Source organism: Carassius auratus, unplaced genomic scaffold (assembly GCF_003368295.1).
Source record: "Carassius auratus strain Wakin unplaced genomic scaffold, ASM336829v1 scaf_tig00002576, whole genome shotgun sequence".
NCBI lineage: Eukaryota > Metazoa > Chordata > Actinopteri > Cypriniformes > Cyprinidae > Carassius > Carassius auratus.
Window position 1 is genome coordinate 1,947,662 of NW_020523459.1, and position 20,897 is coordinate 1,968,558.

The 20,897-nt window shown below is 35.4% G+C and overlaps 1 protein-coding gene across 3 annotated transcripts; it reads left to right on the top strand.

Moving 5' to 3' along the window:
* Positions 1–7,865: 7,865 nt before the first annotated feature.
* On the top strand, positions 7,866–20,555 carry LOC113069926 (uncharacterized). Of its 3 annotated transcripts, XM_026243057.1 has the most exons (16): positions 7,867–8,031; positions 8,154–8,275; positions 8,397–8,488; positions 8,564–8,688; positions 8,824–8,912; positions 9,017–9,132; positions 15,856–15,972; positions 17,324–17,431; positions 17,592–17,629; positions 18,068–18,157; positions 18,332–18,409; positions 18,518–18,642; positions 18,879–18,937; positions 19,150–19,287; positions 19,465–19,493; positions 19,750–20,555. In XM_026243057.1, exons 2-16 carry the CDS (start codon positions 8,154–8,156, stop codon positions 19,852–19,854), a joined length of 1,431 nt encoding a protein of 476 aa, XP_026098842.1. In that variant the 5' UTR covers positions 7,867–8,031; the 3' UTR covers positions 19,855–20,555. The 3 variants fall into 3 exon arrangements, with proteins under 3 accessions (XP_026098843.1, XP_026098842.1, XP_026098844.1); XM_026243058.1 differs by lacking the exon at positions 15,856–15,972 and having other exon boundaries at positions 7,866–8,031; XM_026243059.1 differs by lacking the exons at positions 15,856–15,972; positions 17,324–17,431.
* The last annotated feature ends 342 nt before the right edge of the window (positions 20,556–20,897 follow it).

A 20,897-nucleotide genomic window follows, 5' to 3' on the forward strand; every position in this document is an offset into this window, starting at 1 on the left:
CAAAAACGTTTGGAAATCTCTGTACTAGAAGGTTGTTAGATGCACAGCGGGTTAGAAGTTCCTTCTATATATCAAGTCCTGATAATTGTTTTGCTGCCTTTTATTTGTTTTGAAGGATTTATCTGTCTTAAAACAGTTTGTAACAGAATTATTGGAGTATTAAAGCAATGGCATTTTTATGTCAGACAGAAATGACTAAAACACATTACTCTCACATAACAAATTGATGTAGTACATACTTTATGTTCAGCAACAATGAATTAAATTATAGTTTAAACTGCATTCATCAACGATGGATCGAATTTATCAAAAGTTATAGTAAGACTTTTACACAGATAAAAAAAAAAAAAGATCAAATAAATACAACCTTTAGTGAGTGAGATGCCTTTCAAAAACATGACCGCAGATTTTTCAACAATAGTCTGTTAGTTTCTTAATTAGCTTTAAAACCGCCCGACATTTTACAGTTCACAGTTTAATTGTGTTAACATATCAATGTTTGGTCTAACCCAAGAGAATTACATAAACATAACATAAGTTCCCACAAGAGGGTATTGAGGATAAAAACACAAACCCACACTGGTAACAGCACAAGCATTCAGCATCTATTTAACTTCTACCTTCAGTAGTGAGATTCAGGACACCACAAGACAAAAGACATACAACTGCTCCTTTATTACCAGACCTTTATTCAGGTGTCTATTAAATTATTTGAGAAATCCAGAAAAGGTGCATAAAATATTACTTGAACAGGATGTATCCTCAAGAACAAACTCAATATGTTGCAGAAAAGTAAATACCTACTCAGGTTAATTTGAGTGTAAAGTAAGAGTAAATTGAAGAAAGTATGTACAGATAAAGTTGACCAACATAAACTTTGATCTCAAATGCAAAACTAATTCAGGATTCCTTTGTTACCACTGTTGGAAAGTCCATCCCTCTCTCTGCATTTCTGACACGGCAAACTGACCAGGCTGCTCCCACCTACACAGACAAAACCAAACAGTACGCTCATTTGATTAAAATCATAGTTTGAACAGTTTGGGATCAAAATTAATGCTTTAGCTATTAGTTACAAAATATTCTAACTTTATCTCATTTCTGAAGTTTGCATCATTGATTCTGTTTAATACTGAAGCTGGTTAAAAGCAATCCCTACAAGTATGAAGCACTATAAAAACAATGGTGATCTGATGATTCCACAAAGAGCCCATGTTGGAAACATTTGAGAGCATGTCATGTCTTACCAGTGTGTGATGGTAGTAGTCTTCACTTGTTCTGTGTAAAGACGGCCTTTCGAGCACCTCTGTGTGAGCTCACAGGCCATACATATATATATATATATATATATATATATATATATATATATATATATATATATATATATATATATATATATAGACTGAGTAATAAGCAATAATCAATTCACTTACATGATTATTTATAGAATGGGTTTTGATAATCTACATTATAATGTAAAAATATACTGAGATCCAAAATGTCATGCTCTACATTCAAAGCTGCAATCTTCTCCTCTAACGCCACCTGCTGTCTAGAGGTCAAGACTTGCAGAGCCGAAAGCACTTGGTTTGTAGGATGAGAGCATAGAACGTTCTGAAAATTAAACATATAGAGGTTTTTGAGTTGAGATGTGCAGAGCAAAATTCCTGACATGCAGACACAAACAAACATGCATCCTCCTAAAATAAGTGTCTTCATTTAACTCCACTGCTGCACTTGTCCAGTGCTGGATCACTGCTTTTCTTTCTTCATGAGTAAATCTAAATGGAAAAACAAATTATTATCAACAAGATTTTTATCAACAAGGCAAAAGTGATAAAGCTCATCTATCCACAATATCAGCATCAAATGTCTGTGCGTCTTACTTAGTGGACAGATTCACATTCAGTTGACTCTCTAGCAGGCACTGGAAGAAGAGAACCCTCTCGCTGAAATGAGAATGAAATGGTAATTCATGAGTTACAATCAGTGGAAAGCCAAGTTTAACCAAGTTGTCAATTGGAGTTTGACTAGTTAAAATGATCTAATTAGGCACCAAGGAAATAGTGAAGGTTTAGTTAAAGATTTTACGACTACACCACCTAGCTTTCTCAAATGAAGGCCATTTAAAAGTAGGATTTTTTAATTTCAGAATTAAAACTGACATCAGCAATGACAAGAGGCCAAAAAGTAGCTATTATTATAATATTATAGCATCCATCACAATCACCATTAAAAACAGCAATACTTACTAAAACCATTGGATCTGCTCCAACTTCACTGTCTGGACTGTCAGATTGACCGAACACCAGCTTCACCTTTGCTTTCCTGGACAAAAAGAAAAATATGCCCTACCATTCAGAAACTAATGCATTTATTCAGAAAAGATGCACACATCACAATACAGCACACATCAGCTTTAAAACACTGTTTCAATTGATCTTTGAGAAAGCTGCAATAGAAATATGACAGTCTGAAGCTGGCTCACTTGGACAGCTCTTCCAGGGAATTCTGTTGGGTGCCAATCATGTGTGTGTCCTCTAACAGTATGTTTCTCTCCTCAGAGCAGTGCTGTCTAAAGAATCCAGAAGGATCTGTCTGTGCCTGCCATCCATAAAGTCATCCCAGTTCCTGTTCATGTTCTGCTCTGCTCAGAAACAAGGGAAGAAATGTCTTAGTTACAACAGCAACAACATAAAAATACCTTACTCGGATGTATTTTTAAAAAGGATATTAAACCATAAACAAATTATTAGCTTCGAGTGAATTTTCAGAACACATCATTATAAGATGAGGTTACAATTATAAGCATATCTCCTTTAAAATAACAGATGTTGCATCGTTTACAACAAAATCAGGAATGTTTATTAAGAAAAACCTCATAAAACAACCATATGTAAAATTTTCTGTCATAAAATCTGTGATATTTTAAAATAATTTAGATACGATCATAGTATTTAAAATAATACTAGATGAAAAACTCCAAGTATTATACAACAAATTCCAAGTATTATACAATACTTGGAATTAGGTTTGATATATATTTTCAGTTTTCATTTCAGTTTAAAGTTTTGTTATGTGCTTTTGTCATTTTTGAACATTTCTATTTACATTCTTTTCTATTTCAGTCATTTTAGTTACGTCAACTTAAGTTTTATCTTTTTTTATAACTCCAGTTAGTTGTAGAGGCAACATTTTAAGTTTCTTAACGAACATTTCGTGCTGGCCTATAGTGCTGCTGCTCCTCCTACAGGTCTTCTTCTGGGTGTTATATTAGGCAGCAATTCCCAGGAATAATTAAGAGCTGTAAGCTCAAGGTGAAGTCTGGTAATGATTGTGTTTTACTGCCTCGACTTCCTCTTTCACCGCCATCTTTATTTGGAATCTGATAAAGATGAGTGAATTGAATCCTAAAAGCAATATTGGAGACGGACATTCTGTTGTCAAAAAAAAAGAGCAAACGAAAAATAAAAGAACATTCAACACAAAATATTACTGTGTCTATATCTGATACAGATACAACAGATACTGTATGTGCTGATGTTTATGTGCTGAATTTTGTGCAGTGACCTGTAGGGGCAAAATTAACTTATATAGAACTGAATATTCCACTTTGTAAAGAAGAAGTTTAGAACAGCTGTAAAATGCAAATGGGAAGTACAATGGAATGAAGAGGAAAGAGGAAGACATCTTTATCAGATTCCAAATAATAATGGTACAGCCCTTAATTATTCCCTGTATTGAATGAACAAACATAAGTCTGAGAATTGCAGTCTACGTGGATTAGCAGAAACTGTAGAGCATGTATTTGCGTTTACATTAACATTTAGTTATTTAGCAGATGCTTTTATCCAAAGAGACTTACAAATGAGGACAATGGAGAAATCAAAATCAACAAAAGAGCAATGATATACAAGTTCTAACAAGTCTTAGTTAGCTTAACACAGTACACATATCAAGTGTTTTTTAAACAATATAGTAAAAAATATAAATAAAAAGAAAACAGATAGAATAGAAAATGAATAGAGCAAGCTAGTGTTAGAGATCTTTTTTTTATTTAGTTAATTGTATAATAAATGAAAAGAAAACAGATAGAAAGCTATTTTTGAGGGGGCTTTTGTGGATAGAGAGTGCTAGAGAGGGTCAAATAAAGATGGAAGAGATATATACCACTGCTTATCAAAATGAAAGGATAATTCTGGTGGAAGAGTTGGGGATAGGAAATATGACACTTAAGAAACGGCTGAATAATGGCTTCGAGAGTTATAGAGTAGCCTATATAAAGCATTAATTAAGTATTTAAGAAAGAGGCATCTGTTTAAGAGGATTATGAAGGCAATTTACAGTATTATTAGTGGTCACTTTCCTTATTTATTTTTCTTTTTTGGAACATATATATTTATTTGTTTGTTGTTTTTGTCTCTCTCAGCTTAGGCTGCCTTCCTGATCACATCACATATTTGTTTTTCTTTCACAAAAATATGAAGGATTTTCAAATAATTTATGCATCAGCTTTAATGCCCTCAAACTAAAATAAAAAATAGCTAAAGCAATCAATTGGTTAATGGCAAAAAGTATTCAAATGTATCATTTAATTTACATTATGCAACACAATGGAATTGTTTTCAAATATTCCATTTAATGCCAAAGAACTTTACATCTGGGTCATGTTTGCATTTTCTTTCATAAGTCTCTGTCATAATTTTAACCTCTTCAGAATCATTCATAAAATCAACTAAGAACTGAACAAAGTGTTGTAACCTAGTCCAGAAAGATATGAATCATGTTTTATGATAGTTCTCACTCAATTCACTCACTCAAGATCATTCCACCATTCAGGAATGGTGAACAAGAATGTTCTGGAAAGTGATTTTGAGCCTCTCTGTGATGGTACCCCAAGGCATTGCTCACTATCTGATCTCAGACGTCTGGAGGGGATGTAGATTTGTAATAGTCAGTGAAAGTAGGCAGGTGCTGAGCCTGTGGCTGTTCTATATGCAAGCATCAATGTCTTGAACTTGATGCGAGTGGCAACTGCTAGCCAGTGCAAGGAGATAAAGAGAGGTGTAACATGGGCTCTTTTGGGCTCGTTGAAGACAAGTTGTGCTGCTGCATTCTGAATAATTTGTAGAGGTTTGATTGTGCTGGATGGAAGTTCAGCCAGAAGAGCAGTGCAGTAGTCCAGCCTAGAAATGACAAGGGCCTGGACAAGAGGTTGTGCAGCATGCTCCGTTAGAAAGCGCCTGATCTTTCTGTGCAATGCAAACCTGCAAGATCGAGCAGTCTTTGCAATGTGGTTTGTGAAGGTCAGTTGGTCATCAAAGATTAGTCCAAGATTTCTGACCGAAGTTGATGGGGTAATTGTAGAAGAACCTAGCTGGATGGAGAAATCATACTGTAGAGTTGGAGTGGCATGGGAAGACATGAAACTCAGTTTTTGCCAGATTGAGCTGTTGGTAATATTCTTTCATCCATGCTGAGATGTCCGCCAGGCAGACTGAGATCCGTGCAGCTACCACTGGATCATCTGGTTGAAATGAAAGATAGAGCTGTGTGTTATCAGCATAGCAATGTTGGGAGAAGACATGTGCTTTTATGATGGGACTTAGTGATATCATGTATATAGAAAAGAGGAGGGGTCCAAGAACTGATACCTGAGGAACCCCAGTGACAAGTTGATGTGCTTTGGATACCTCCCCTCCCCAAGCCACCTTAAAAAAGACCTGCCAGTGAGATAGAATTCAAACCAGGGAAGTGGAATCCCTGTGATGCCTAGTGATGAGAGGGCAGACAGGAGGATCTGATGATTGACAGTGTCAAAAGCAGCAGATAGATCCAGCAGAATTAGAACTTAAGATTTGGAATCCGCTTTTGCAATCCGCAGGAGAAGTCAGAAAAACTATCGCCAGAAGAACTATCATAAAACATGATTAATGTCTTCCTGGACCATGTTACAACACTTTATTCAGTTCTTAGCTGATTTTGTGAATGATTCTGAAGACAATATTTTATGCCTAATCCTGATTTCAAGGTTAAAATTATGACAGAGACAGAAGAAAATGCAAACATGACCCATATGTAAAGTTCTTTGGCATTAAATCGAGTATTTGAAAAGAAATTCCATTGTGTTGCATAATGTAAATTAATATATATATTATATATCTCTTCCATCTTTATTTGACCCTCCCTAGCACTCTCTATCCCAAAAAGCCCCCTCAAAAATAGCTTTCTATCTGTTTTCTTTTCATTTATTATACAATTAACTAAATAAAAAAAGATCTCTAACACTAGTTTGCTCTATTCATTTTCTATTCTATCTGTTTTCTTTTTATTTATATTTTTTACTATATTGTTTAAAAAACACTTGATATGTGTACTGTGTTAAGCTAACTAAGACTTGTTAGGACTTGTATATCATTGCTCTTTTGTTGATTTTGATTTTCTCCATTGTCCTCATTTGTAAGTCTCTTTGGATAAAAGCATCTGCTAAATAACTAAATGTAAATGCATATATATTAATACAGGCTGTACAGTTTCTGCTAATCCACGTAAACTGCAATTCCCAGAATTCTGTTTGTTCATTCAATACAGGGAATAATAAAGAGCTGTACCATTTTTATTTGGAATCTGATAAAGATGTCTTCCTCTTTCCTCTTCATTCCATTGTACTTCCCATTTGCATTTTACAGCTGTTCTAAACTTCTTCTTTACAAAGTGGAATATTCAGTTCTGTAAGTAAGTTAATTTTGCCCCCACAGGTCACTGCACAAAATTCAGTATGATAGTAGGATAGCAATGCCCCCTAAAGGAGGTAGAGCTTTTTCGAATTTGGCTCCCAAAATCTGGAATAGCCTTCCTGACAATGTTCAGGGGTTCAGACACGATCTTTCTGTTTAAATCTAGAGTAAAGACACATCTCTTTGGCCAAGCATTCAAATAATGCATCTCACAATCTTGTACCGCATTTGTATCGGATCAAATGCACATTATTATTCTTTAGCTCGAGTTAAACAAATGAATTTTACTTGGTTGGAACTGCAGCTACAATATGTCTCTATTTGTTTCTCTATTTTGCCACTTCAGTCTGGATCCAGAACACCTGAGAAGAGATGATGACCTCAGATGCCAACACTGAAAAAACAAACAGAACTACCAAAATATGAGGCTTATGAGGTTTGATTGCATCATAATAATTGCTGTTAATAGTGTTCGTTGTCTGTCTGATTAACACTTTAATTGATTTTTATGACATTCTGACAGTCACCACTTATAAGCTACTACTAAATATTATAGAAACTTTAATTTTCTGTAAAGTTGCTTTGCAATGATATGTATCGTAAAAAGCGCTATACAATTAAAACTGAACTGAATTGAATTTTGGGCAAATCATCATAGATTTTCTTCAAGATGCAGGGCTGTCTTCTAGATGGAAAATAATGTTACACATTCTGTTTTGGATTCTGGTTCTGGTGTGCTGATTTTTGTATTGTACAAAATCTGAGTTTACACAAACTTGATGAACTGAACCTAAAAGTCTTCAGCTTTCTTTTATCAGAGAATGTTGGACTGTAATATTCATTAAATAGGACTGCGACATGAACTTAGAATTTAGGACAGATTTTTGCAGAGCTAACTTTTTCTCACATTCAGCCTAGAGAGTTACAACATACTCACTTGTATTTAACCCAAAAAACTTTAGTTAGAGAAGGAAGTATTGGCCCTGTATCATTGTTGTTGATCTGTGGCTTCATGACTACTTTATACTTATAAAGAACTGTGATCATCAGTTATCCAGTAAGGTGTACTTCCTTGTGCACGTCATGTTTTGACGGAGGCAGGACAATTATTAACCCAGAATAAAAGTTGCTATTTGCTATTACACCTACTATTATTATTTTATCGTAATACCTGGATTGGCCAAAAGAGGGCCTTCAGCTAATTTAACGTTGAGCCAAAGGGCAATGTTATAGAGTCGACTGACAACAAGACAAGGTTTTATTCCTCTCTTTGATCAGCAAAGCACACAACAACGTAAGCTACTGTCATATCTTAATGGCAATTTAACCATTAAACTTCATAAGAATCTAACAACATGATCAAACGTTTGTATTTTACATTTCTGTGATTGTTTTCGTTGTTTTTGGCCAATTTAGATGTACAATTCGTGCGGTGTACTTTTCCTTTTATTTGGATTTACCATGCTGGAGTCCATCACCTGCTACAGCGATGGATCTTTATTGGAGAGTCAATGTCAAGGAATGAATATCCAACACAAGTAGGTGGAATTTCCCGTATTTTTTATTTCGCACTTCACTGCGTTGTCGTTTAGGATTAACGCAAATGTGAATTAAATTACTGGATAAATCATCACAGGATTATTATTATTATTTTTCCAGTGGTCAACCAGCACAAAACACAGAAGCCCCTTTCAAGATAGAACCAGAATATATAGAAGTGACCGATTCTTTACGGGGAAGGAACATTACTGGTATGTTTTCTCAATTTATTTAATCTATAGTGGCTTTTCAGATGTGTCAATTCTAAATCTCTCACTTGACCACAGTCTCGCTTTCGGCTAATCCGACTCGATTCAGAGGTTTCATGTTGGACGCTCGTGCGTGTGATACTTGTAAATCTGCTGGCAAATTTAATTTGATTAACCTGCAGGACAGCGAACTCATCTGTAATGTGAGTACTGCCCTGCACCCATTACACATATTAGTAATCCATTCTTTATAATTTATTTTGTAAATTAAATTGAATGTTATAGCAATTAATTCCTTAAACTGACTTGCACTGTTTATGATATGGATATATTATCAGGGCCGTGTTGTGGCTCATAATAATAACCAAAAAAAAACGGCAGTTCAAGTGTTGTGGACCCCCGAAGAGACTGGGTTGTTTTTCTTCAGGTAGTTTTACTGTGCAGCCTTATAAGACGAACAATAACCTTTTTAACATCTTTACACTTAAATTGCATTTAGTTTGTAATTCTGATCTTCAAATTTCTATTCAGAGCTGCATTCGTTGAAATATTTGGTAGATTTTGGCTAAGGAAGGCAATCATACTCACGACGACTGCTCCACCATCCACTGAATCCACCAGTCACAGTACACAAACAAGTCCAATAGGTAAGAATATGTGTTCCACAGTTTATGTTGAATCAAATAATGATACGAATAAATGATCTTTTGAGGGTAATTTCATAGGCAAATTTGATGTGCAATTAATTTGTGATTATTTGATTAATTATTCACCACATTGTGTAATTAAATAGATTTGAATATTTTTTTTAAATAAACATCCTCTTACTTTCAACTGTTTTTATGTCCAGCAATTTCTTTAACCTGTAAATATTAAGACAAAAATACAAATAAAAATGTAAACAACTGAGATATAAAATGAACAAATTTCACAGGCATTTGACAGAAATTTAATAATGTGTCCCTGAACAAAGGGGGTCAATATCAAAAGTCACAGTGAGTATCTTGTGTGGCCACCAGCTGTTTTAAGTACTACATTGCATCGCATCCTAAAGGACTGCACTAGATTTACAAGTTCTTGCTGTGAGATGTTACTTCACCTTTTCACCAAGGCACTTGCAAGTTCTTGAACAGTTCTGGAGGAACACATGCTGACTTGTGGTTTTCCACTGCAAGGACGATCGGCTGTCCTTCTTGTCTATCTGTAGCACTGTCTTAGGGGTCTTGTATTACGGGCAGTGTAGTTTATTGCTCTGGCCACATCTGCAGTCCTAATGCCTAATAAATCCAATTCTACTCCACTCAGTTACTCCCAGCTGAATTTGAGCCAGTATTTCCGGCATGGAAGGAAGGCACACTAACAAGGACACCAAAGAAGTTCGGTCACTAATGTGGCTCTCTTTCATGGACTCATTGTTCCATTTCTGTTCAACAATGTGAATCTTGCTCATGTGTCTCAGTTGTTCAACTCTTTATGTTAAAACAACATTTGCTGGAAATAAAAATAAAAAGGTTTTTTTATATATATAAAAATAAGTGAAAGTGACATTCAGCCAAGTATGGTGACCACACGCGCACGCACACATGCTGTGGCACCCGGGGAGCAGTGGGGGGGTTCAGTGCCTTGCTCAAGGGCACCTAAGTGGTGGTATTGAAGGTGGAGAGCTGTACATGCACTCCCCCCACCTACAAGCCGGCCCGAGGCTTGAACTCACAACTTTTCGATTGTGAGTCTGAGTCACTAACCGTCAGGCCACGACTTCCCTGATGTGTATTATTCCCCGTATATATTCTCCGACTTCCCTTTTTATATATATGTGTGTATACACATATATATATAAACACATATGTACAGTGCTGCTTCAACATTTATGAATCATTTTAAAGGGGGGGTGAAATGCTATTTCATGCATACTGAGTTTTTTACACTGTTAAAGAGTTGGATTCCCATGCTAAACATGGACAAAGTTTCAAAAATTAAGTTGTACGTTTGAAGGAGTATTTCTGTTCCCAAAATACCTCTTCCGGTTTGTCACACGTTTCGGAAAGTTTTTTTCGAGTATGGCTCTGTGTGACATTAGATGGAGCGGAATTTCCTTATATGGGTCCTAAGGGCACTTCTGCCGGAAGAGAACTGCTTCAAATATCTCTGTGTTGTTAACTTTGCTATCGGCGCGTAAGCACATCAAGTAAACAACATGCGATGTTGTCATCAAACTTCACTTTCCAACATGTACAGCTTAAAAAAAAAAAAAAGACGACAAAGTGGAACTTAGTCATTTTCCAAAACCGCTAAGCAAATATATATACAGTTTCAGTACATACCACATAGAGACGCTGTTGTTGCTGCTGCTTTTGTTAAATTTCAGCCTCTGGATCTGATTCTGGATCATAAATATACGCTGAATCTGACTGTTAGCCATGGTTTGTTTTGGTTGGTTTTGTCCTCACGGTAATGTTACAGCTCCCAGACGCGCTCAACGAACAAGCCTACTGGCGCTTGTGATTCTTTAGCTCCGCCCACACATCACGCCTCCAGCCGGTCATGTTTTTCTGGGAAAAATCGGTACAGACTATCTTTCTCTTATGAATATAATAAAACTAAAGGCTTTTTGGAGGTATGAAGGATGCAGTACTACTCTATAGGTACTCAAGATTAACAGGATATTGAGTGAAAACGAGCATTTCACCCCCCCCTTTAAGAATTTTAAAATTTTCTATATTTCTGCATAAATTTGCCTTTCTTATTTTCACAATCCTGAAAGTAGACAAAGAGAACCCAATAAAACAAATTAGACCAAATTTTCACCATCATTTATTTATTCTGGAAAATTATCCAATACAATATTACATATCTGTGAGTGGCAAATGTATGTGAATCTCTAGGATTAGCTGTTAATTTGAAGGTGAAAATAAGTCCATCTGTGCATCAATCAGTTGGATGACTATCAGGTGTCATTGCCTGCCCGGTTTTATTTAGAGAAAAGGAATCTATCAAAGTTTGATCATGTTTGTGGAAGTGTATCATGGTACAAACAAAGGAGATCTCCGAGGACCTCAGAAAAAAGAGTTGCTGTTACAAAGCAAAGCCAACTCTAAAGACTTTGGACTCCACAAATCCACGGTCAGACAGACTGTGTACAAATAGAGGAAATCCAAGACCTCTGCTACCCTCCCCAGGAGTGGTCGACCAGCAAAGGCCACTCCAAAGTCAAGTCATGTAATAGTTTGTGAGGTTGCAAAGGACCCCAGGGTACACTACAGTACACTGCTGCTCAGATTCTGAAGTTTGCTAAAGATCACGTGGAAATGGCAGAGGAAATGTTTTGTGGAGAGATGTGTCCAATATATAACTTTTTGGTTTAAATGAGAAGTGTTATTTTTGGAAAAAGGAAGACACTACATTCCGAGATAAGAACTGTTGTGCAGGACTGATCACCACCACCTGATACTGAAAGCAAAGATATTTATATACCTTTGCTACACAGATATGTGACACCTGATCATTTTTCTCAATAAATAAAAGACAAATAAACATTTTTGACTCATTTGTTTGATTGGGTTCTCTTTGTCTACTTTTGGGTCTTTTTGTGATGTCTGTTTGATGTTTTTCTTATTCAACACAATAATGGGTTTAAATGATCTTTTGAGGGCAATACAGTGGGTATAGAAAATAATCACCCCCTTTAAAATAATCACATTTTGTTGCTTTGCAGTCTGAATTGAAGACACACAATGTTTTGTTTTATCCAGCTGTGACATCCAAGTGAAAGATATAACACTAACATACCGTATAAGGTAATTTTGCTTAAATTACAGCCTTTAGTCTGTGAGGATATGGCTCTGTCTCTACCAACTTTGCACATCTAGACTTGCCCACAGTTCAGTTAAATTTTATTGTGAGTGTTTGTGGACTGCAGTCAAGTCATTCCACTGATTTTCAGTGGGGTTTAAGTCTGGGCTCTGACTAGGTCATGCAAGGACATTCACCTTTTTCTCCTTCAACGACTGTGTGCTTTTGCTGTGTTTTGGGTCAATGTCATGTTGGAAGATAAACGCTTCGCCCCGTTGACAGTTTTCTGTCAGAGGGCAGCAGATTTTCCTCAAGAATTTGATGGTATTCCATCAATTTTTCCTTCTATCCTTTCAAGTGTTCCAGTCCCTGCTGCAGAGAAACACCCTCATAACAGGACATTACCACCTCCATGCTTTACTGTAGCAGTGCTGTTATTTGGATGGTGAGTTGTATAGGATTTCTCACATATCATTTGGTGTTGAGGCCAAATGAATTTTAGTCTCATCTGACTACAACAACTTTTTCGATCTGGCCTCAAAATCCTCAAGGTGCATTTTGGCAAAGCTCACTCGTGACTGCATGGCCTATCTTGAGGAGTCGCTTTTTTCTTGCAGTCCTCCCATAAAGGCAACATTTGTGGAGAATTTGTGATATTGTTGTCACATATACACAATGACCACTCTTTGTCATCAATTCCTGCAACTGCTCAGTTTCTGTAGGCCTCTTGGTCGCCTCTCTGACCAGTTTACTCCAGGCTATTTCAACCAGTTTGTAATGATGTCTACAACTCATTGAGTCACCAGTCATTTTTAGGAGGGGGATGATGCTTTTTTCTCAGTGATTTAGATTTTTTTTCTGATATGATGGTGTTATATCTTTCACTTGTTCAATTCAATTCAAGTTTTCAATTCAAGTTTTTTTGTATAGCGCTTTTTACTATACGAATCGTTACAAAGTAACTTTATAGAAAATAATGTTTCTACAATATTTAGTAGTAGCTTATGGTGGTGACTGTCAGTTTGTGCACGTTTGACAGGATTTTTAGAAAAAATTAATACAAGACGTAGTCAGCTAGATGATGAACATTATTAATATTATTCATTAATAATTGTTATATGATGCAGTCACACATGTAGCAATAATTGTGTTTTGTTTGTTGATTCAGGGTTAGCATCATCTGAGGTCCTCTGATGATCAGCATCATCTCTTCTCAGGTGTTCTGGGTCCAGACTGGAGCTTGTGTAAATCCTAGTCCGTGGCAAAACATAGAAACAAAATAGAGACATCATTAGCATAGCTGCTGATCCAACAAACTAAAATTAGTTTAACCCAAGCTAATGAATAAAAATGCACATTTGATAAGATGCAACTACACTCACAATTTAAGAGATACATTATTCGAATGCTTGGTGAAAGAGATGCGTTTTTAATCTAGATTTAAACAGAGAGAGTGTGTCTGAACCCCGAACATTATCAGGAAGGCTATTCCAGAGTTTGGGAGCCAAATGTGAAAAAGCTCTACCTCCTTTAGTGGACTTTGCTATCCTAGGAACTACCAAAAGTCCAGCGTTTTGTGACCTTAGGGTGCGTGATGGGTTGTAGCGTGGTAGAAGGCTAGTTAGGTACGCAGGAGCTAAACCATTGAGGGCCTTATAGGTAAGTAAGTAATGATAATTTGTAACTGATACGGAACTTAATTGGTAGCCAGTGTAGAGACTGTAAAATTGGGGTAATATGATCATATTTTCTTGACCTGGTAAGGACTCTAGCTGCTGCATTTTGGACTACCTGTAGCTTGTTTATTGACGAAGCAGGACAACCACCTAGAAGTGCATTACAATATACCAGTCTAGAGGTCATGAATGCATGAACTAGCTTTTCTGCATCAGAAACAGATAACATGTAGCTTGGCAATGTTTCTAAGATGGAAGAATGCAGTTTTTGTAACATTGGAAATTCAATTGATTTTCAAAAGACAAATTGCTGTCTAATATGACTCCCAGATTTCTGACTGTAGAGGAAGTAACAGTACATCTGTCTAGTTGCAGATTGTAATCTACAAGATTCTGTGTAGTGTTTTTTGGTCAAATAATTAATATCTCCGTCTTATCCAAATTTAATTGGAGAAAATTAGTTGTCATCCAATCTTTTACATTTTTAACACACTCTGTTAGCTTAGATAATTGAGAAGTTTCATCTGGTCTCGTTGAGATATATAGCTGAGTATCATCAGCATAACAGTGGAAGCTAATTCCGTATTTTCTAATAATATTACCAAGGGGCAACATGTATATTGAAAATAGAAGGGGACCTAGTACGGATCCTTGTGGCACTCCATATTTTACTGATGATAAATGAGATGACACCCCATTTAAGTAAACAAAATGGTAGCGATCGGACAGGTAGGATCTAAACCATCTTAGAGCCTGCCCTTGAATACCTGTATAGTTTTGTAATCTATCTATGAGTATGTCATGATCTATGGTGTCAAACGCAGCACTAAGATCAAGTAAGACTAGAAATTAGATGCAGCCTTGATCTGACGCAAGGAGCAGGAAATTCTTCATACAGATCATTTTTATGCAGGAAGGTGCTCAATTGAGCAGACACAACTTTTTCTAAAATTTTTGACATAAATGGAATATTTGAAATAGGCCTATAATTTGCCATTACACTAGGATCTAGTTTTGGTTTCTTAATAAGAGGCTTGATAACCACCAGCTTGAATGGTTTTGGGACGTGACCTAAAGATAACGACGAGTTAATGATATTGAGAAGCGGTTCTTCGGCTACAGGTAACAACTCTTTCAGTAATTTAGTGGGTACAGGATCTAATAAACATGTTGTTGGTTTAGATACAGTGATAAGTTTATTTAGCTCTTCCTGTCCTATAGTTGTAAAGCACTGCAGTTTATCTTTGGGTGCGATGGATGAAACTGAAGTGTTAGACGCTGTAGAATCTACATTCGCTATTGTATTTCTAATGATATCTATTTTATCAGTGAAGAAATTCATGGAAGAAAAAAACTTGAATAAAAAGAAAAAGAAAACCTTGGATGTTATAAGTTGCACTGAGTAAATACAGCTGGTTACAACAAAAAATGGGTCTGCTTTATTTCAGGCTACAAGGCAACTAAATGATTATTTTAAAGAGGGGTGATTCTTCTAAAGGGTTCACAAACGTTTAGGCATCACTGTATATATATATATATATATATATATATATATATATATATATATATATATATATATATATATATATATATATATACATACAGTATATATATATATATATATATACAGTATATATATATATATATATATATATATATATATATATATATATATACAGTATATATATATATATATATATATATATATATATATATATATATATATATATATATATATATATATATACAGTATATATATATATATATATATATATATATATATATATATATATACAGTATATATATATATATATATATATATATATATATATATATATATATATATATATACCCCTGCTGAGGAAATACTGCGGCTCTTTGATGCTTTAATGTTTCTCACAGGTATGTTACAGACACAGACTGTATCACCGACCTCTGAAGCCACAAATATACAAAAAAATCAAACTGCAAGCCCAACAATATTAACAACAGCATCAACTATAGAATCATATTGTACAGGTAAAAAAAAAAAAAAAACATAATAGGGGTGCAGGGCTATATATATATATATACATACACACACACACACACACATACATACACTCAACTAAAGGATTATAAGGAATACCTGTTCAGTTTCTCATTAATGCAATTATCTATTCAACCAATCACATGGCAGTTGCTTCAATGCATTTAGGGGTGTGGTCCTGGTCAAGACAATCTCCTGAACTCCAAACTGAATGTCAGAATGGGAAAGAAAGGTGATTTAAGCAATTTTGAGCGTGGCATGGTTGTTGGTGCCAGACGGGCCGGTCTGAGTATTTCACAATCTGCTCAGTTACTGGGATTTTCACGCACAACCATTTCTAGCGTTTACAAAGAATGGTGTGAAAAGGGAAAAACATCCAGTATGCGGCAGTCCTGTGGGCGAAAATGCCTTGTTGATGCTAGAGGTCAGAGGAGAATGGGCCGACTGATTCAAGCTGATAGAAAAGCAACTTTGACTGAAATAACCACTCGTTACAACCGAGGTATGCAGCTAAGCATTTCTGAAGCCACAACACGCACAACCTTGAGGCGGATGGGCTACAACATCAGAAGACCCCACTGGGTACCACTCATCTCCACTACAAAAAAAATGAAGCTACAATTTGCACGAGCTCACCAAAATCGGACAGTTGAAGACTGGAAAAATGTTGCCTGGTCTGATGAGTCTCGATTTCTGTTGAGATATTCAGATGGTAGAGTCAGAATTTGGCATAAACAGAATGAGAACATGGATCCATCATGATGTTTTCACAATTGGGCATCGTTTAAATGCCACGGCCTACCTAAACATTGTTTCTGACCATGTCCATCCCTTTATGACCACCATGTACCCATCCTCTGATGGCTACTTCCAGCAGGATAATGCACTATGTCACAAAGCTCATCGGTTTCTAGAACATGACAATGAGTTCACTGTACTAAAATGGCCCCTACAGTCACCAGATCTCAACCCAATAGAGCATCTTTGGGATGTGGTGGAATGGGAGCTTTGTGCCCTGGATGTGCATCCCACAAATCTCCATCAACTGCAAGATGCTATCCTATCAATATGGGTCAACATTTCTAAAGAATGCGTTCAGCACCTTGTTGAATTAAGGCAGTTCTGAACGCAAAATGGGGTCAAATATGGTGTTCCTAATAATCCTTTAGGTGAGTCTATCCGTCTACATTACAGGCTGCAAAGCAACAAAATTTGATTATTTTAAATGGAGGGATTCTTCTAAAGGGTTCACAAACTTTTATACATACACACACACACACACATACACACCCCTGCTGAGGAAATACTGCGGCTCTTTGATGCTTTTAATATTCCTAACAGATATGTCACAGACACAGACTGCATCACGGACCTCTGAAGCCACAAGTACACAAAAAAACCCAACTGCAAGCCCAACAATATTTACAAATGCAGACTCATATGTTACAGGTAAAAAAATAAAATAAATAAAAATAAAAACCCAGTTAAAAAACAAAACGTACCAAATTCAAACATCAACTGTAACAACTGCAGGGGTGGTATTAACTTGCAATATATATATATATATTTTGTGTTTTACATATAACAATTTTCTTTTCATTTTCTTAAGTTGCACCAGCATCGCCGCCTCAGTGTGCACAATATACGGTATGTAGAATATATTCATGCTGCTACATTACTCGACTTTTAAAATCTAAACAGATTTTAAAACACTACGCAACGTACACCTGCTGTAAAGTTTGAAAACTTCATACACTATTCAATTTTCTATGTAATCTGTCAATTCAAATATTCAGATTGGTTCTGACTTTGACCAACTAACATCAGCTTGTCCAGATTGTAAATCGAGTCAAAAAACTGATGTAATTAGATTTTGCATTCTAGCATGCCCCTCTCTCACTGATTTTGCATTTCTGCCACTTTTTGGTCTCCATGAATATCATTTTCAACCACTGAATCTACAAGCTCTGGTTATTAAAATATGCATCCATGATTATCTGTTTTCTAACTTTGCATGTTTGTACATATTTTAATTTATTTGTTTGTATCTGTATGTGTATTTCTGTCTGTCTATACACACATTAGAGATTTGCTTTAGCACTGTTATTATTCAGTCGACTGTGTTTTCTTGGAGGCTCCTCTCTCCTGATGATCATTAGACCAGTGTCGAAAATGGTAAGTGTGCCAAAAAAACTGCAGAATGCACTAAATATATTCAGTTTAAGTCATTAATATAATAAGATGGAGTTTTAAATCTTGATAACTGTTATGCATGCTGTCATAATGCACCACTTAATTCAAAAATGTAACATACTTTAAGAATTTGGCAAATTATGTCTCTCTTCACAGGCCACCATGATTGCGTCTGTCTTTGAACCAGCCTCCAAAATTATTGCTGTCATCTTCATACTAATAAAACTAATTAAAGTAAGATTTTTTTCTACTAGACTGAACTTCTACTAAACTGATTATTTGCTAAAGACAACAATTGACATCTAATAAATGTTTCCATTGTTGTGTATGTTTGTGTGTCAGTATGAGTGTGTGTTTGAGTGTGATAGATTGCAGACTGTGTTTACTGCTTTGACAGTGGCTGCCATGGTTTCAAGCCTGCTGCACACTCTCAGCGTTTTCCTTCACTGTGGACCAAGCCATGAATTGTGAGTGTAATCTACACATATCAGTGTCTCTGTCACCTGACAGAACTGCTGAAATAACCAAACAGGTTTTGTCTGCCATTGACCTTAGTCCAGATAACGGTCTACTAAAGTCTCACACATTCAACCAGAACAAGAAAGATTTGAATGAACTAAGTTTGAAAGAATCTAGACACTTACATGTAAGAACTTTCGAATTATCATTTTGAATTTAATGGTCTAAAACCGTTGATTTACAGAAGGAGGTGTTGGCTCTGTTCCATCATAACGATTGGCCTAATGAATTCTATCATTACAAGTAAGGTTCAGTTTTTCACATTCTTTAATGGTGCAAACAAGTATTTTGTAAAGATTTTGTTCATTGTATATATACTGCTCTTTCCATTATTTTGGAGATTGGTGTAGTTGTAAATATTCTCATGCAAACTTATTCAAAGCTAATTCAGATTTAAATAATAATGAATCATTAGGTTATAATCCTCTTTTTTCCAATTTGTTTTTTTATTGTAGCAACTGCAATATTCTTTGAAATATGGCGCTTTGAAGAGCTCTGGGTGCCATCATTAATGGGAGTTTTTGTTATTTGGGAGTTCATGCTTTATCTCGGCTCAGTTTACTTTGAACAGATGGGAAAATACCAGTCAAGAAGTAAGTATCTTTGGTACCAACTGACTCAAGGCACTAGTGAGATTAACACACAAACCTAATAGACTTTATGGATTTATGAAGAATGTTATCAGTCCCACCCAGGCACAGTTGTGTGTACTTTCTTATGCATGATTTTCACAGTAAAAAAAAAAAATGTTTGCATTTGTATGTCTGCAGAAAATCAGAATCGTAATCTGGAAAAGAGGGTAAGTGAACTTTACATTTTCTTATCGTATATCTTATATTTGTGTACATTCACACAAGCTGCTTATTACACATGTATTTGACTAAAACATACACTTTACAGAGTATAGCAGCTCAAAAAATATTTTATGGCACCAGACCCATCAACATCTTCAACATCCACAACATCTTAGGAACTCACTAATATAACCATGCATACACACTGATATTATTACCTTAAATATTACACATTAAACCTCTTTTCTTTTTTATTTTCAGAAATCCCCATGGTTTTTTATGTTCATCATCTTTTCAGTGTTTAATGCAATGTATACAACTGCTCTTATAACAGGAGTGTCTTTGGTCAAAATGAAAAATTGTTGAAGGAAGTGATTGTTTTCTTGGTACTTTTGTATGATTAAGCGAATATGGGTGCAACTTTTTACAGCCCTAGCACATCGGTAACCCTTTAAAGGCATATGAATAACAACTTTATTCAGAATAATTATATTGGAGTCAGATAAGTAGCTGAATTATGCACATCATCTTTCAACGGCTTTTTATGATTATTTATTTAAAATTTGTGTGGCCTGTTCACACTAAGGTTGACAATAACTATAACAAGAACAGTTACATTTGTCTTTGTTCTGATTGTATAATAAAGAAGTCCGCATCACAGTTATAACGATAACGAAACAGATGGACAATATCGTTGGAATCACTTTCACATCGATTTTCTCCAGCTGATGAACGATGACAAATATTGACAGCCAATCAAAACCCACTCAAATTTTAAGAGCTTGATTATTTTAATTGGCAGATCACAAAATGTCAGTGCACATTTGTAATAAACTGAACGTCATTGTGCGTTGTTGTGGACGCTAAAATTTTTGTTGTCTTTATAGTTATTGTTAATAGTGAACTCGCCATAAGATTCCACCTTTTTTACTTTGTTCTTACACATCATGTAATTTACTGAGCAATATTAATTTGTATATATGTATCTGTATGTATTTGTAGATGTTTTTTATTATTTTAAGTTAAGTGAAGCAGTACAGTGGTGTTAAAAATACTTAATTGATAATCTTCATTTTGGTTTCTCTTCCAAATGAATTACACTTATACTTGAAAATGTGTGTTAAGGAACAACGTTCACCAAATATTTTATTTATAATAAAATAGATATATCCATACAAATATTCATTCATCACCACATAAATTGTTACTGAGGTTGTGTCTGTTTCAGTGTTTTGACACCAAAACAGTTACGCAATTACGATGAAGCAATACTGCTATAAAAAATAATTAAAAATTAACTGAACAGTTTGAATAATATTTTATACTTCCTTATGTGTCTCACATTCATCAACAATAAAAATGTATTGATTGGCGGAAACACTGTTTCCTGTTTACTTTTATGCTTAATT